Source organism: Tinamus guttatus, unplaced genomic scaffold (assembly GCF_059628265.1).
Source record: "Tinamus guttatus ecotype Peru unplaced genomic scaffold, ASM5962826v1 Tinamus_guttatus_pri_ptg000467l, whole genome shotgun sequence".
Classification (NCBI taxonomy): Eukaryota; Metazoa; Chordata; class Aves; order Tinamiformes; family Tinamidae; genus Tinamus; species Tinamus guttatus.
In genome coordinates, this window is record NW_028289001.1 from 485,008 (window position 1) to 497,220 (window position 12,213).

At 46.6% G+C, this 12,213-nt stretch overlaps 1 protein-coding gene and 1 pseudogene across 1 annotated transcript in view; one reads left to right on the top strand and one right to left on the bottom strand.

The window, feature by feature from the left end:
• Positions 1-4,997, bottom strand: part of LOC104569355 (ceramide transfer protein) — a 71,692-nt gene extending 66,695 nt beyond the window's left edge. The window contains exons 1-2 of the mRNA XM_088532709.1: positions 4,897-4,997; positions 2,183-2,317 (exon numbers count right to left, since the gene is read on the bottom strand). Coding sequence (XP_088388835.1) covers positions 2,183-2,317; positions 4,897-4,992 — 231 coding nt within the window. The 5' untranslated portion in view covers positions 4,993-4,997. The remainder of the gene's footprint in view (positions 1-2,182; positions 2,318-4,896) is intronic.
• Positions 4,998-6,333: 1,336 nt separating this feature from the next.
• LOC148593028 (uncharacterized) lies at positions 6,334-10,741 on the top strand (annotated as a pseudogene).
• Positions 10,742-12,213: the final 1,472 nt, after the last annotated feature.

Consider the following 12,213-nt stretch of genomic DNA (forward strand, 5'->3'; position numbering starts at 1 on the left):
TGGCCTCTTTAGGGCCTGCCATCTAGGTGCTGCCATCCAGAAAGACTTCAACAGGCTAGAGAGATAGGCAGAGAGGAACCTCATGGAGGTCATTAAAGGAAAATGCCAAAGGAAAGATTGGTCCTTCCTACTCCTCGAGTAGTCCATTATCACCTTGTTATATCTTTTGGGGAGTTTTCCCTTCCCAAGTTTTGCAACTCTTTGTGAATATGGTCCTTTGTCACCTTTTGCCCCTCTACTCAGCCCTGGTGAGGCCGCATCTGGAGTATTGTGTCCAGTTCTGGGCCCCACAGTACAAGAGGGATGTGGAGCTGCTGGAGAGAGTCCAGCGCAGGGCCACAAGGATGATCAGGGGCCTGGAACATCTGCCCTATGAGGAGAGGCTGAGGGAGCTGGGCCTGTTCAGCCTGGAGAAGAGAAGGCTGAGAGGGGACCTGAGCAGTGTCTATAAATACCTCAAGGGAGGCAGTGAGGAGGATGGTGCTGGCCTCTTTTCCCTGGTGGCTACCAACAGAACTAGAGGCAATGGCCACAAACTGAAGCACCCAAAGTTCCACAGGAACTTCAGGAAAATTTTTTTTAACAGCAAGGGTGACAGAGCACTGGAACAGGCTGCCCAGAGAGGTTGTGGAGTCTCCTTCTCTGGAGATCTTCAAAACCCGCTTGGATGCAGTCCTGTGCCACGTGCTCTAGATGACCCTGCGTGTGCAGGGGGGGTTGGACTAGATGATCTCTAGAGGTCCCTTCCAACCCTAAGCATTCTATGATTCTGAATGAAACCTGAACTAGAATATCAGCTTAACTTCAAGAACAGTTCATAAATTCTCTTCTTTTTCCCAGGTGTTAAGGTAAAAGGACATAAAATACAAAATAAAATAAAATTAAGAGCAAGAGTTCAAGTCAAAGTTACAAGCCCCAGTTACCACATATAACAAGTGCCAGGCAGGTGAGAAATAAAACAACCTGTAAGAAGTTTCAGTGTTACACACTTCCTCAGCAGAAGGTAAGAAACCCTGCAACTTCCCCTTCAGAAAGGGCAATACACCAAAACATTCCAGCAGCAGTATCAGCATGGCTACAGTCTTTCTCTCCACCCTCAAAATTCAAGCTGCTCTACAGCATGCCTTAAGACTTTCCTGGGCTTACCTCCTTGTCTCCATCTTTTTGTCTTATTAGCTGGAATACTAAGCCACATACTAGCAAATGAGAGATACTTTTGTAACTCTTGATCATAGGCTGCTGCTACAGACTGCCAGAAGTCAACTGAGCACCACAGTCCCAAATAAGTCAAATCTGGAGTAAGTTCAAACAGTTTTTAGAAAGAACTTTAAAGAAAATGATCCAATTTAATTTGCACGAGTGCAATAGCTGACAGACATGTGAACGTAAAAATCTGCTTTATTTTTGCAATCCATTTTCCAAAATGCTGTAATAAATCCAATCACTTCTTTTAAAAATATGCTTTCATACCACTATTATAAGCTAAACAATAAGAGAAATCTTCTCATTCATTATCCTCAGTTCAGTTAGAATAAACACATATGATGGATTAACAAATAGTAAGATTAAATATTACTTTTCTACACTTACAGACTATATAGAGCATACTAGCATACTTGCTAGTATTTCCTTAAAAAATAGCTAATTAGACTTAAGGCTGACTTTTTAGCTCAAAATAATATTAACATGGATTTCATTACAAGTACACTCTTTCTTCTTACCAGCATAAGACTGGATTAGGCCAAGAGCAGCAACGCACATGACATTTATTCTGAGGAAGCAGCACATCGTTGAGCATTTTCTTTGAAAACAGTCTATAGAGGTGTCACAAAGTGCAGTAAAGTAGGCATACTTTACACTAGAAAGAATAGTAAGGACTGCGATAGATGCTACCTCCTTTAGGAATTCATTCCATGATCTTAGGCTGAACCTAGGGATTCCCTCACCTCGAAAAGCAATCTCAATCACTCCCTGTAGAAACCTCTAGTGCAGCAGAGATGAAAGATTATTTATTCCAGCTGCAAGTTAAGACAATTGTTTTCTTATTGGAAATTCCTTGACCGATATCACTAATTTAATATTAAGGAACATAATTCACCATATCAATATTATTTTTGCTAAAAAATGGCAAAAAATAACATCCTGAAACATGAAAAGATGGCAATTCTGAAATAGCTCTTACTGTAATCACAGCCTTGCTCAGGCAGATAGAGCCTCTGCAGCCATACTCTGTTTCATCTTCTGACTTGTAATAACTGAGCGTGTTGCTCTTCAGAACTACCCATCGATCCTGCCACCCATGAATGTAGTTGGTCCACTGCAAAAAAAAAAAAAAAAAGAGAGAGAGAGAGAAAGAAAGAAAGAAACAGAAAGATTAGCTAATAGAGAAATAATGATGAAAAAAAGTTTTGTTGATATTTCTCAAGTTCCATATACTAGAAAAAAAAATTTGAAAGTTCTTGCCAATTGAAGACTTGATTGGTGTTCTGCTCATAGCTCTTAAAATGACCTTTGCAAACCACTTATTAAAAATCAGGTTTAAAGAAAAAAAAAAACAAAACCAAAAACAAGAATGTGTTGCTTCAAATGAAATATAAGACAACAGAGCTTTTCATTGCCAGCTAAAGAGTTATGTTAAAAATACCAATGACAAAAAGTAGGTGCATGGAAGAAATTAAACATTCATTGATAAGTTGAGTTTTAGTCTTCCAATTTAGAATCAGGAGTTACACAGCAAGCTCAACTTCAAGTATAACACTAAATGTGTTTTTATTATTATTATTATTATTATTATTGTCATTGAAAGATAATTTCAAAGTAAAGATCTTAATTATCTAGTTCTCTTCATATACATACACACTTGCCATTACCACATCAGGTACAGTTTACAACAACTATTAAATAACTGATTACTCTAGAAGCAGACATTTAAATATGGCTTGGAGACTGTTTTCAGTGTTCACACTCTCAGACACGTTACTTTAGATTTTAATTCAGCAAATGCCCCATCATCATAATACTGAAGCTTTTCTAGTGATCCCACTCGTGGAATATTCCAGTAACAAATCCTAGATTCATCACACTTTCCTCCTTTGACACAGTTAAGGGAGGCAAATATAGCAGTCAGAACTTCTCATTCACTGTTGCAACAAGAATGTAATGAGGTACAAGACTCCTTAAAGTATTTTTTGTACAAAGAGGTCACAGTAAACTAAAAGACTATTAGTTCCTGCATCTAGATACCTGTACACCAGGAACAGATGGTTCCATGTCAAAGTCCTTAACTTGTATTCACCTTAAAGTTGCAAACAACAAGTAAAACAGAAAAAAAGAAAAGCCTAGAATTTTAAAATGCCTTAAAAGACCAGTAAGATGTGCTTTTAATAAGCTTCTCGTACAAAATTATTGTCTTTTCTTCAGAGCATCTCTCCTTACCAAAGGAGAGAAAAGCTCAAACACTGGTATGCATTCAAGAAATTGCACCCTACTCTTACTGATTCTGAATTTAATTATACACAGATTTTTTTAATAAAATATTTTCACAGTACTAAGTTTGGTACACTAGCATTTCATTTTATTTGCCTCAGTTATTACTGAGGACTAAGGTATTACTGGCAAAAGGGAAGATTAGCCCTCAAGAATGCACACTGCAACAGGTTTCATGACACTTCAGATGAGAGTTCCTGCATTCTCACAAGAAAGGCAGCCCTGGCTACAGGCCGCAAAACCAGCTAGAAAAGTGTGAAGCCTCCATACACATAGGTTTATAAGCAGCAGCAGATCTTCAGAAGCAGCCATGGCTTCACCTACTACTCCTTTAAGAAACAGCACCCACATCTAAAATACAGAGTTTGCCAACATGAAAATGATTCATACCCCACAAATACCTAAATTCCTACTAATAAGAAAAATCTAGCCAAAGGAAAACTTTGTAGAAGAAATAAAATTAGCAATAAGACTACACTGCTAAGCCACAATATCACATTTCAACCACTGTAACATCCCTCGTGCAGCCTGTCCCTCTCCCATACAACATTAAGAGGGCAACACCTCACAGGGGGAGAGCCAAGCCCTTTTCTCTTCAGCATTCCTCCCGTCTCTGGGCTCAGAAACACTGTGAATTGGAAAGAGCTCAGAGTCCCTCACAAAAATTCGAGTGCTGGTTCCGGTACAGTTTTCTTCGTATCCAGGGCCTGCTCATGAGCTCGGGATCCCATGACCTGGGCGTTCTGCCCTGGCTTATACCCATTCCTATGACGGAGTACAGGAGAGGAAGTCACAACGGAGTGCTCTGAACTGCTCCAAAGACATTTCAATGTTATTCTGAAGTTGTTTGTTATAATACATATGCATGTATATATATATATATATATATATACACACACATATCTCCATATCTAAGCTACATATGGAGGATTTCTGCTTCCAAATTAGTTATACAAGTACCTTTAAAGTAGTGCTAAAAATAATTTTTCCCCAGCCTCCCTTACCAGTCATCTTCTTTTCACTAATAAAAAAATAATTAAAAACATGAATAAATAAACAAAATCGCGAACCCCCACGCTCTGGACAACACGCACTTTTTGGGAAAGGGCCTCAAGGGCCCTTTTCCTGCCTCCCCTCCGGCTGCTGGAGGTGTCGCGGACACCAGGGCTAAAGGCAGCGCCGCTCCCGCCCCAGCGGCGCCGGAAGGGACGGCGGGGGCGGGAAGGGAAACAGGGGAGTGAGGCCGCGGCGAGGGCGACCTCCACGGTGGAGCCGGAACCCCCACGAGCGGGGGCTTCCAGAGCCGCCCGGGGAGCGGGCGCAGGCGGCGGCGGGCGCTGCCTCTGCCCAGGGAGCAGGCGCGAGCTACGCTGTCAGGTGGGGGCTGCCCCGCGGCAGGGGGTCACTCACCTTGCTGAGCACCCCGCAGAGCTCGACAGGCAGCCTGAGCTCGGCCTCGGGGTCCTCCTCGGAGCCGGACGAGTTCCAGCTCTGGTTGTCCGACATGGAGGCGCGAGAAGCGCCGCTGCAGCCTCCTCCCGCCGAGGGGACGGCGGCGCCAGCACTACCTGACCGACAGCGGTCTGAACCCGCCCACCCTGCCGAGCAGCACGAAATCCCGCGCTCGCCCCTCACTGTAGCGCCGCGGCCGCAACCCTCGGCAAAAGCCACAACAGAGAGCGGGCGGGAAGAAAAGGATACGATGGAGAAGGAGGAGTGAACGCACTCACATCACGCAGCCAGACGCTACCAACAACCACCGCCATCTTAGGCGCGGGGGGGGGGGGGGGAAACAAGTACCACCCCCACACTCCCTCCTCCCACCGTCGCGCACTGCCTGCTGGGAATTGTAGTCTGTCTGAGGGGGGCGTTACACCGTGGGAAGGGAAGTTTAGGGCTTAGAGCGCTGTATGCGGGAAGGTGTACGTCGCTGCGTCGCGGCCGCCATCTTGGTGCCCCTTCCCTGAGATGCAAAGGGCGTTTTTTCCCTGGTCAGATCGGGAGTCTGTTGCGTGGGGTTGCTCGGGTTGAAGCTTTTTATCAGTTTAGTTTATTTTTCTTGTGGAGACGTGGAGTGTCTCGCCGGTCTTACTCGCTCTTTGGCGCGGGCTATTGGGTGTGAGGAGGAGACACGACGACTCTCGCTTGCCCCAAAACGGTGGGTGCCGTGGATGAGTAGGCAGCCGTTCCCGCAAGAAAAATGGGCGCCGAGGAGGCACGCGGCGGCCACAGGAAGGGGCGGGAGGCGCCGCCCGCACGGGGTAGGGCAGCGCGGGCAGTGCCCATCCTGCCGCAGGTAACGGGCCTTACTGCCCGCCCGACGCGCTAGGCCGGAGGAGCAGGGGCTGCCCTGTCGAGCCTCCTTTTTAAACTTGTCATTTTATTACTTTATTTTATTATGTTTTATGCTCCCTGGGGGCTGCGGTGAGGCCCCGTACCCCGCAGCAAGGCCTCCGTGCCGCTCTCTGCCGCCACCGCCATTAGTTTCGCTTTGCCAGTGGCGCCTCTGTGTGTGCTGGGAGCGGGGTGATAATCGGTGGTGAGTGGCCTAGCACGGGCGAGCCACCTCCAGAGGCCTTGATTTTGGGACATAAAGTCCTGGTTATACCTTAAGAGCAGCACTGTCAAATTACGTTTTCTCCGGCTTCCTCCCTGTGGCAAATCATTGTGTAGTTGTAGGACCCTGTGCAAAAAGGGGCCATATAAGAAGTTAATAAGGTTGAGGTGACTAGGTACCTAATTTTGCTATTTGCTTCTGTGAACATAGCTTGCTACTTATGCTGAGTCACCATGCTCTTGCTTTTCGCTATCTGCTTCTGTGAACATAGCTGTCTTACATAGGACAACATGGTGAACAAAGTACAAAGGATAGGTAATGCAAGGTAACACCCTGAGGCAGCAGGAACACATCTGTCTTATGAAATATTCCTCCAGTCCTTTTCTGAACTACTTTGTACATCCTAGGACTAGTTTGCTAAATTCAAAGAGAAATTTTACATATATCATGACAGCCTCTGGCTACACAACCATTCAAACAACACTTTTGTTGACTTTACTTGACACTGATCTGATTTTTTTAAAAAAAATTTATATGCATAGTTAGGGTTTTTCTTGGCATTTAAGAATCAGCATAATGAATAGCATTAATGGAACACAATGGAGGTGACTTTTTAATGGATTTTTCCTCTTGAAATCTCAGACATTACTCACAGTAAGAAGTCATACTGTAAACAGAGTCATATTGTAAATATGTCCTATTACTATACAGTGTGTGTGTATATATATATATTTCCCATGCAGCGGATGAACTGGAGGAGTGTGGTGCAAAACGCACCAGCTTCCAGCTCCACAGAAGAGTCTGGGGGGACATGGTGTCAAAGTAGTAATATATAATAATAATAAAATCCAAGGCCACGACCCCTGTCGCTCACCCCTCGGCCAGCGCTCCCACCATTTCGTGGCAGCCAAGCACTCCCTGGGGTGTGGCTCCTCCCGCCATTTCGCGGACCCCCCTAGTGCGTGGTGGTGGTGGTCCTCAGGGCGGCAGGGGACGAGTCCAGGGCTGGCCCTGCCTGGCGCCGGGCCGGTAGCGGAGACTGCGCCCATCCGCCCACTTCTTGCTCAGGTATCAGACGAAACTGGTCGGGCGCGCGGCAGAAGTGGGAGCGCGGCGGGGATGGCGGGAGCATGGCTAGATGCCGTGGGCTGTGTCTGCGGCTGCTGTGCGCGCTGCTGGGAGATGCCGTGGCCGCAGGTGAGAGGCGGGGCCGGCCGCGTCCCCGCGGGGTTGGGAGCCGGGGTCCCCCAACGGGCTGCGGCGGCTGAAGGCTCGGCTGCCGGTGGAGCTCCGCGCTGGGTGAGCGGGGCAAGGGGGGCGTCGCATTCGGCGCCAAATGGGAGGGAAAATAAATAAATAAATAAATAAAACGATCAAGCCGCGACTGGGAGAGCTCAGAGTTAACACCTGCCCAGTGCAACTCGCCCGGGGCCTTGGCTGGTTGCCCCCTCCCCCTGGGGAGGTGTCGGTCTGCCCGGCTTCCCGCGCGGGACAGCGGTAGCAGCCTCGAAATTATCCCCGAAATTAATTAATTAATTGCGTCAAAATCATCTCTCTTCAAAATTACTTCCAACTCCCCAAAGTTAGGATGTCCTCTTAATCCTACTGCTTATCTCTGCTAGTTTTTGTTATTGCATAAAGTGCATAAGTGCTTTTAAGAGGAGACAGCCTTTCATATTGAGCAGACTGCTCAAGTTTGTGTATTCACCAATAAGGGGATTCCCCCACAGTCTGGCTGAAGAGCCATGAGCGAGTGGGACAAGAGAGCCATCTGCCAAGAGGTGGGGGCCTTTACAAAGGAGGGAAATAAGGGAATTTCCCCACATCCTTCAGCAAGGGGGACAAAGGAGTCAGGTGAGCTCAGGTGAGAGCAGATGGCAGGAGGCAGGAGTTTGGTATAGGCAGGCCGGGAAGGCTGTAACTTCTGAGTACCTTGGCCAATGGGGAAAAGGAGAGGGCGTCCCTCGCTCGGGAAATTAGGATAAAAGGGGGGCTGCGTCCCCCAGCAATTTGAGACACCCCACCGGGATATGCCTGGTGGACTCTCCCTTTATTTGAATAAAGTTTTAGGACTCCTCTGTCTCCTTTTTGGACATTCAGTTATTGGCAGTGAGATTTTTCCGCACAATATTTAACTGCTTTAAGGGTTGTGCCTTGCTACCTGTAGTAAAACCTGTTGCCATCTGCACACATGCTCTTTGCACCATGTCCTCCTGTATTTGTTCCTGCTGTATGTTAGTGCTTATTTGCATAATAAATGTATGGGGAAAGGTCATGTAAATAACAGAGATGAGCTTATGGTGTTTAAAAAAAAAAAAAAAAAAACAGACGCCAGATTTTTTCCATATATGGTCATCACCTGTGGGCAAGTGCATGCCAAGAGTAGATACTCTTTTGTTGGTTTATTGAGTGATATGTTTTGATTCAAAGGCTTAAAAATAAATTGATAATAAACGGGCTTAAGATAGTGTAGGACCCTGTGCAAAGAGGGGCCATATAAGAAGTTAATAAGGTTGAGGTGACTAGGTACCTAATTTTGCTATCTGCTTCTGTGAACATAGCTTGCTACTTTTGCTGAGCCACCCTGCTCTTGCTGCAACTATGAGATAAGATATCAGCTGTGAAGAACTGGTAACTGCAAATAACGTATGAAGGAGTTGCAGCTGTCTATAAAAACACGGACTTTTTCCTAAGACGGTGCGGATCTCAGGCAAACTGTAAGAGGTCTGCCTCTGGCCGGCTACTAAAAGCTTGCTTTTCAACCCACCAGGTTGAGTGTGCGGGTGATTATTGAGATTACGGACTAACATTTTGGGGGCTTGTCCGGGATCTCAGTAATTGCCAGGCCCTCCCTGGTTGGGAAGGGCCGCCCGACTTTGCCGGGGGAAGGCTTCCAGGGGGAGTGCTACCTGATGATGTTCCATGTCCCCAGATTCCACCTTCCCTTGGCTACCGGGCAGCACCTCGCAAGCTTAAGGGAACTCCGAGGTCCAGGGGGAGCCCTACCTGATGACATTCCAGGTCCCCGGATCTCAAAAAACCTCGAGGTAAGGTATCATACGATTCAGGAGGTTAAGGGGCGCCCCGATTTCTGGTGTGGTGGACTGTGGGAGGTCTGACGAGACAATAACTCCCCGCCACCGGCACGCGTGGGACGCCACTGCGTTGCCCTGGGTAAAAGGTTGGAATAGGTTGGAACATTCTGCAAGTAGTATCATGGTCATTGTTATTTGTGTCGGTTGTCATGCTAATTGTTATTTGTGTCATTTGTGTTGTGTTCTAAATCGCTTTGATCCAGACGGAATGGGACAATCGAGTTCTGTTCCCGAAGGACCCCTTGATTGTCTTTTGTCAAATTTTCAAAATTTTAGGAGATGGACCCTCCTAAATTATGGGTTTAATATTAAGGCAGATAAATTGAAAATCTTTTGTAAAAGTGAACGGCCAACTTTTGGAGTAGGTTGGCCTCCCGAGGGGTCTTTCGACCCCGACGTAGTCCAAAGAGTACTTTTTATCGTTATGGGGGATCCTGGCCACCCTGATCAGATTCCTTATATCGTTCCGTGGAATGATATCCTAAAAGAACCCCCCATTTGGCTACAAATGTGTATGGTAAAATGTGGAAATGGGCACAAAGTACTAGCAATGAGAATGGGGGGAGAGAAGCCCCCCATTCCATCTGCACCATCCGCGCCAAAATTCCCTGTCCTCCAGGAGCTACCCGAAGATCCGATATTACCACCCTATAGCCGCCAAGAAGCACCAAGCCTCTCTGTGGTGCCGGATCAACACGGTGGTCCTGCCCAGGACGACCCTTTATCACCATCCACACCAGAAGGGGTCAAACTTACTTATGGCCCAGTGGGAACTGGTGAAGCCATCTCTCCTGACTCCACCAGCTCCCTGGTATCAGTTTTACCGCTAAGGCAGGTTCCTGGAGGAAGTGGGAGCGTGCCCTTCTCCACCACGGACCTGTATAACTGGAAGCAACAAAACCCTCCCTTCTCAAAAGATTGTGGGAGCATGATATCCCTTCTTAAATTTGTAATGTATAGTTATCAACCCACATGGGATGGTTGTCAGCAGCTCCTCCATGCTCTATTTACATTGAAAGAGAGGGAGAGAATATTAAGAGGAGCTAGAGAATCGATAGCAGGTATAGAAGACCTAACTGAACATGGTCGTAGAAACGTTCAAGATGAACGTGTGCCCCTCCAACGGCCGGAGTGGGATTACCATACAGTGGATGGGTGAAGGTCCACTCAGTTGTATCGGCAGTTTCTGATAGAAGGGCTTCAAAAAAAAAAAAAAAAACCCACCAGGCAGAAAACCTACGAATTTGTCAAAAGTAGCAGAAGTTAAACGGGGATCCTCTGAATCCTCAACTGCATTCTTGGAACGCCTGCTAGAGGCATATCGAATTTATACCCCTATTGATCCAGAGGACCCTGCAAACCAAAAAGCTATAAATCTGGCCTTTGTGTCTCAATCCACCCCAGATATAAGAAAAAAAAGATACAAAAACAAGATGGGTTTGCAGGAAAAACTAGAACCGAGCTAGTAGAAATTGCTCAGAAAGTATTTGATAGTCGGGATACACCCGAGGATGCCTTAGCAAAAAAAAAAAAAAAAAAAAACCACCAAGGCAACTATAGCAACAGTGGCAGCTTTACAAGCCACTCCACTCCGTCATCCTAGATAGGAAGTTTCCCCAAGGAAGGGAAAGACGGGATAATATGGGGAAATCCCCCAGACGATCCATTCTTGACCGAGATCAGTGCGCGATTTGTAAAAAGAAAGGACATTGGAAAAATGAGTGTCCTTACCGAAATGAGCCACCAAACTCACAAGAAATTCTGTTTATGAAAAAAAAGAAAATGACTGATGGGGCCAGGGGTCTGACAGCCCCAAGAGTCCAGAGTAACTTTGAAGGATCGGGGGCAACCTGTGTCATTCGTCATTGGCACCGGAGCATCACACTCAGTACTTAAAGAACCATTAGGCCCCCTGTCCCAAGAAACAACTAGGGTACAGGGTGCCACCGAACGGATGGCAGCAGTTACGTAAAAGACAGAGTCCCGTATGCAGGGGCCGCAGTGGTAACACAAGAAGGCCGAGTAATATGGGCCCAGTCGTTGCCACGTGGTAGTTCGGCACAGAGAGCTGAACTCATTGCTCTGACGCGAGCTCTACGGTGGGCAAGAGGAAAGGTGGTAAACATCTATACTGATAGCTGGTACGTCTTTGCCACTGCCCATGTGCAGGGGCAGATATATAAATAAAGGGGACTATTAACATCAGAAGGAAAAGGCATAGAAAAATAGAGAAGAGATCTCAGCCCTACTGGAAGCTGTGTGGGCCCCCCGAGCAGTAGGCATTATCCATTGGCCAGCACACCAAAAGGGAAATAGTCCCCAGATACAGGGCAACGCTCTAGCCGATAGAGAAGCAAAACAGGTGGCTCAACAGCCAGTGGGGCCACTACAAATATTAACAATAATGCCTCAGACCCAGTGGCCTGAAATACCCCCCGAATATACTGAAGCTGAGAAAGATTTATATAAAGGACCATCAAGGGGAAGAGGGAGGTGCAGGATGGTGGTAGCTGCCAGGAGGAATACTGTGTTTATCTGAACAGATGGCAGAAACCTGGCTATGAGACTTCCACTCCAGCATGCACCTCTCCCCTAAAAAGGCACTTGAGTTGGTATGACCTCATCTCTGGACGTCAGGTCTATGTCAGAAGTTGGAGAGGATCTCTGCCCGATGTGCTACATGTGCTCAAGTGAACCCAAAAATATCCTCACCAAGCCAGGGGACTCAAGAAGTAGGGGACGCACCGGGGGTTTACTGGGAACTAGACTTTACTGAGATAAAACCCGGAAAGTTAGGATATAAGTATCTACTGGTATTCGTGGACACATACTCGGTATGGGTGGAGGCTTACCCAACAAAAGCAGAAACCGCCGCTATAACTGCAAAAAAGCTCATGCAAGAAATAATTCCTTGGCTTCGTTTACTACACAGTTAGTAGCAAAAGCCTTGGAAATCACCTGGAAATTGAGGTGTATCTACCACCCCCAGAGCTCAGGAAAGGTAGAAAGAATCAACTGTACCTTAAAGGAAACACTTACTAAATGGAATATTGATACAGGGGCTAACTGGGTCGA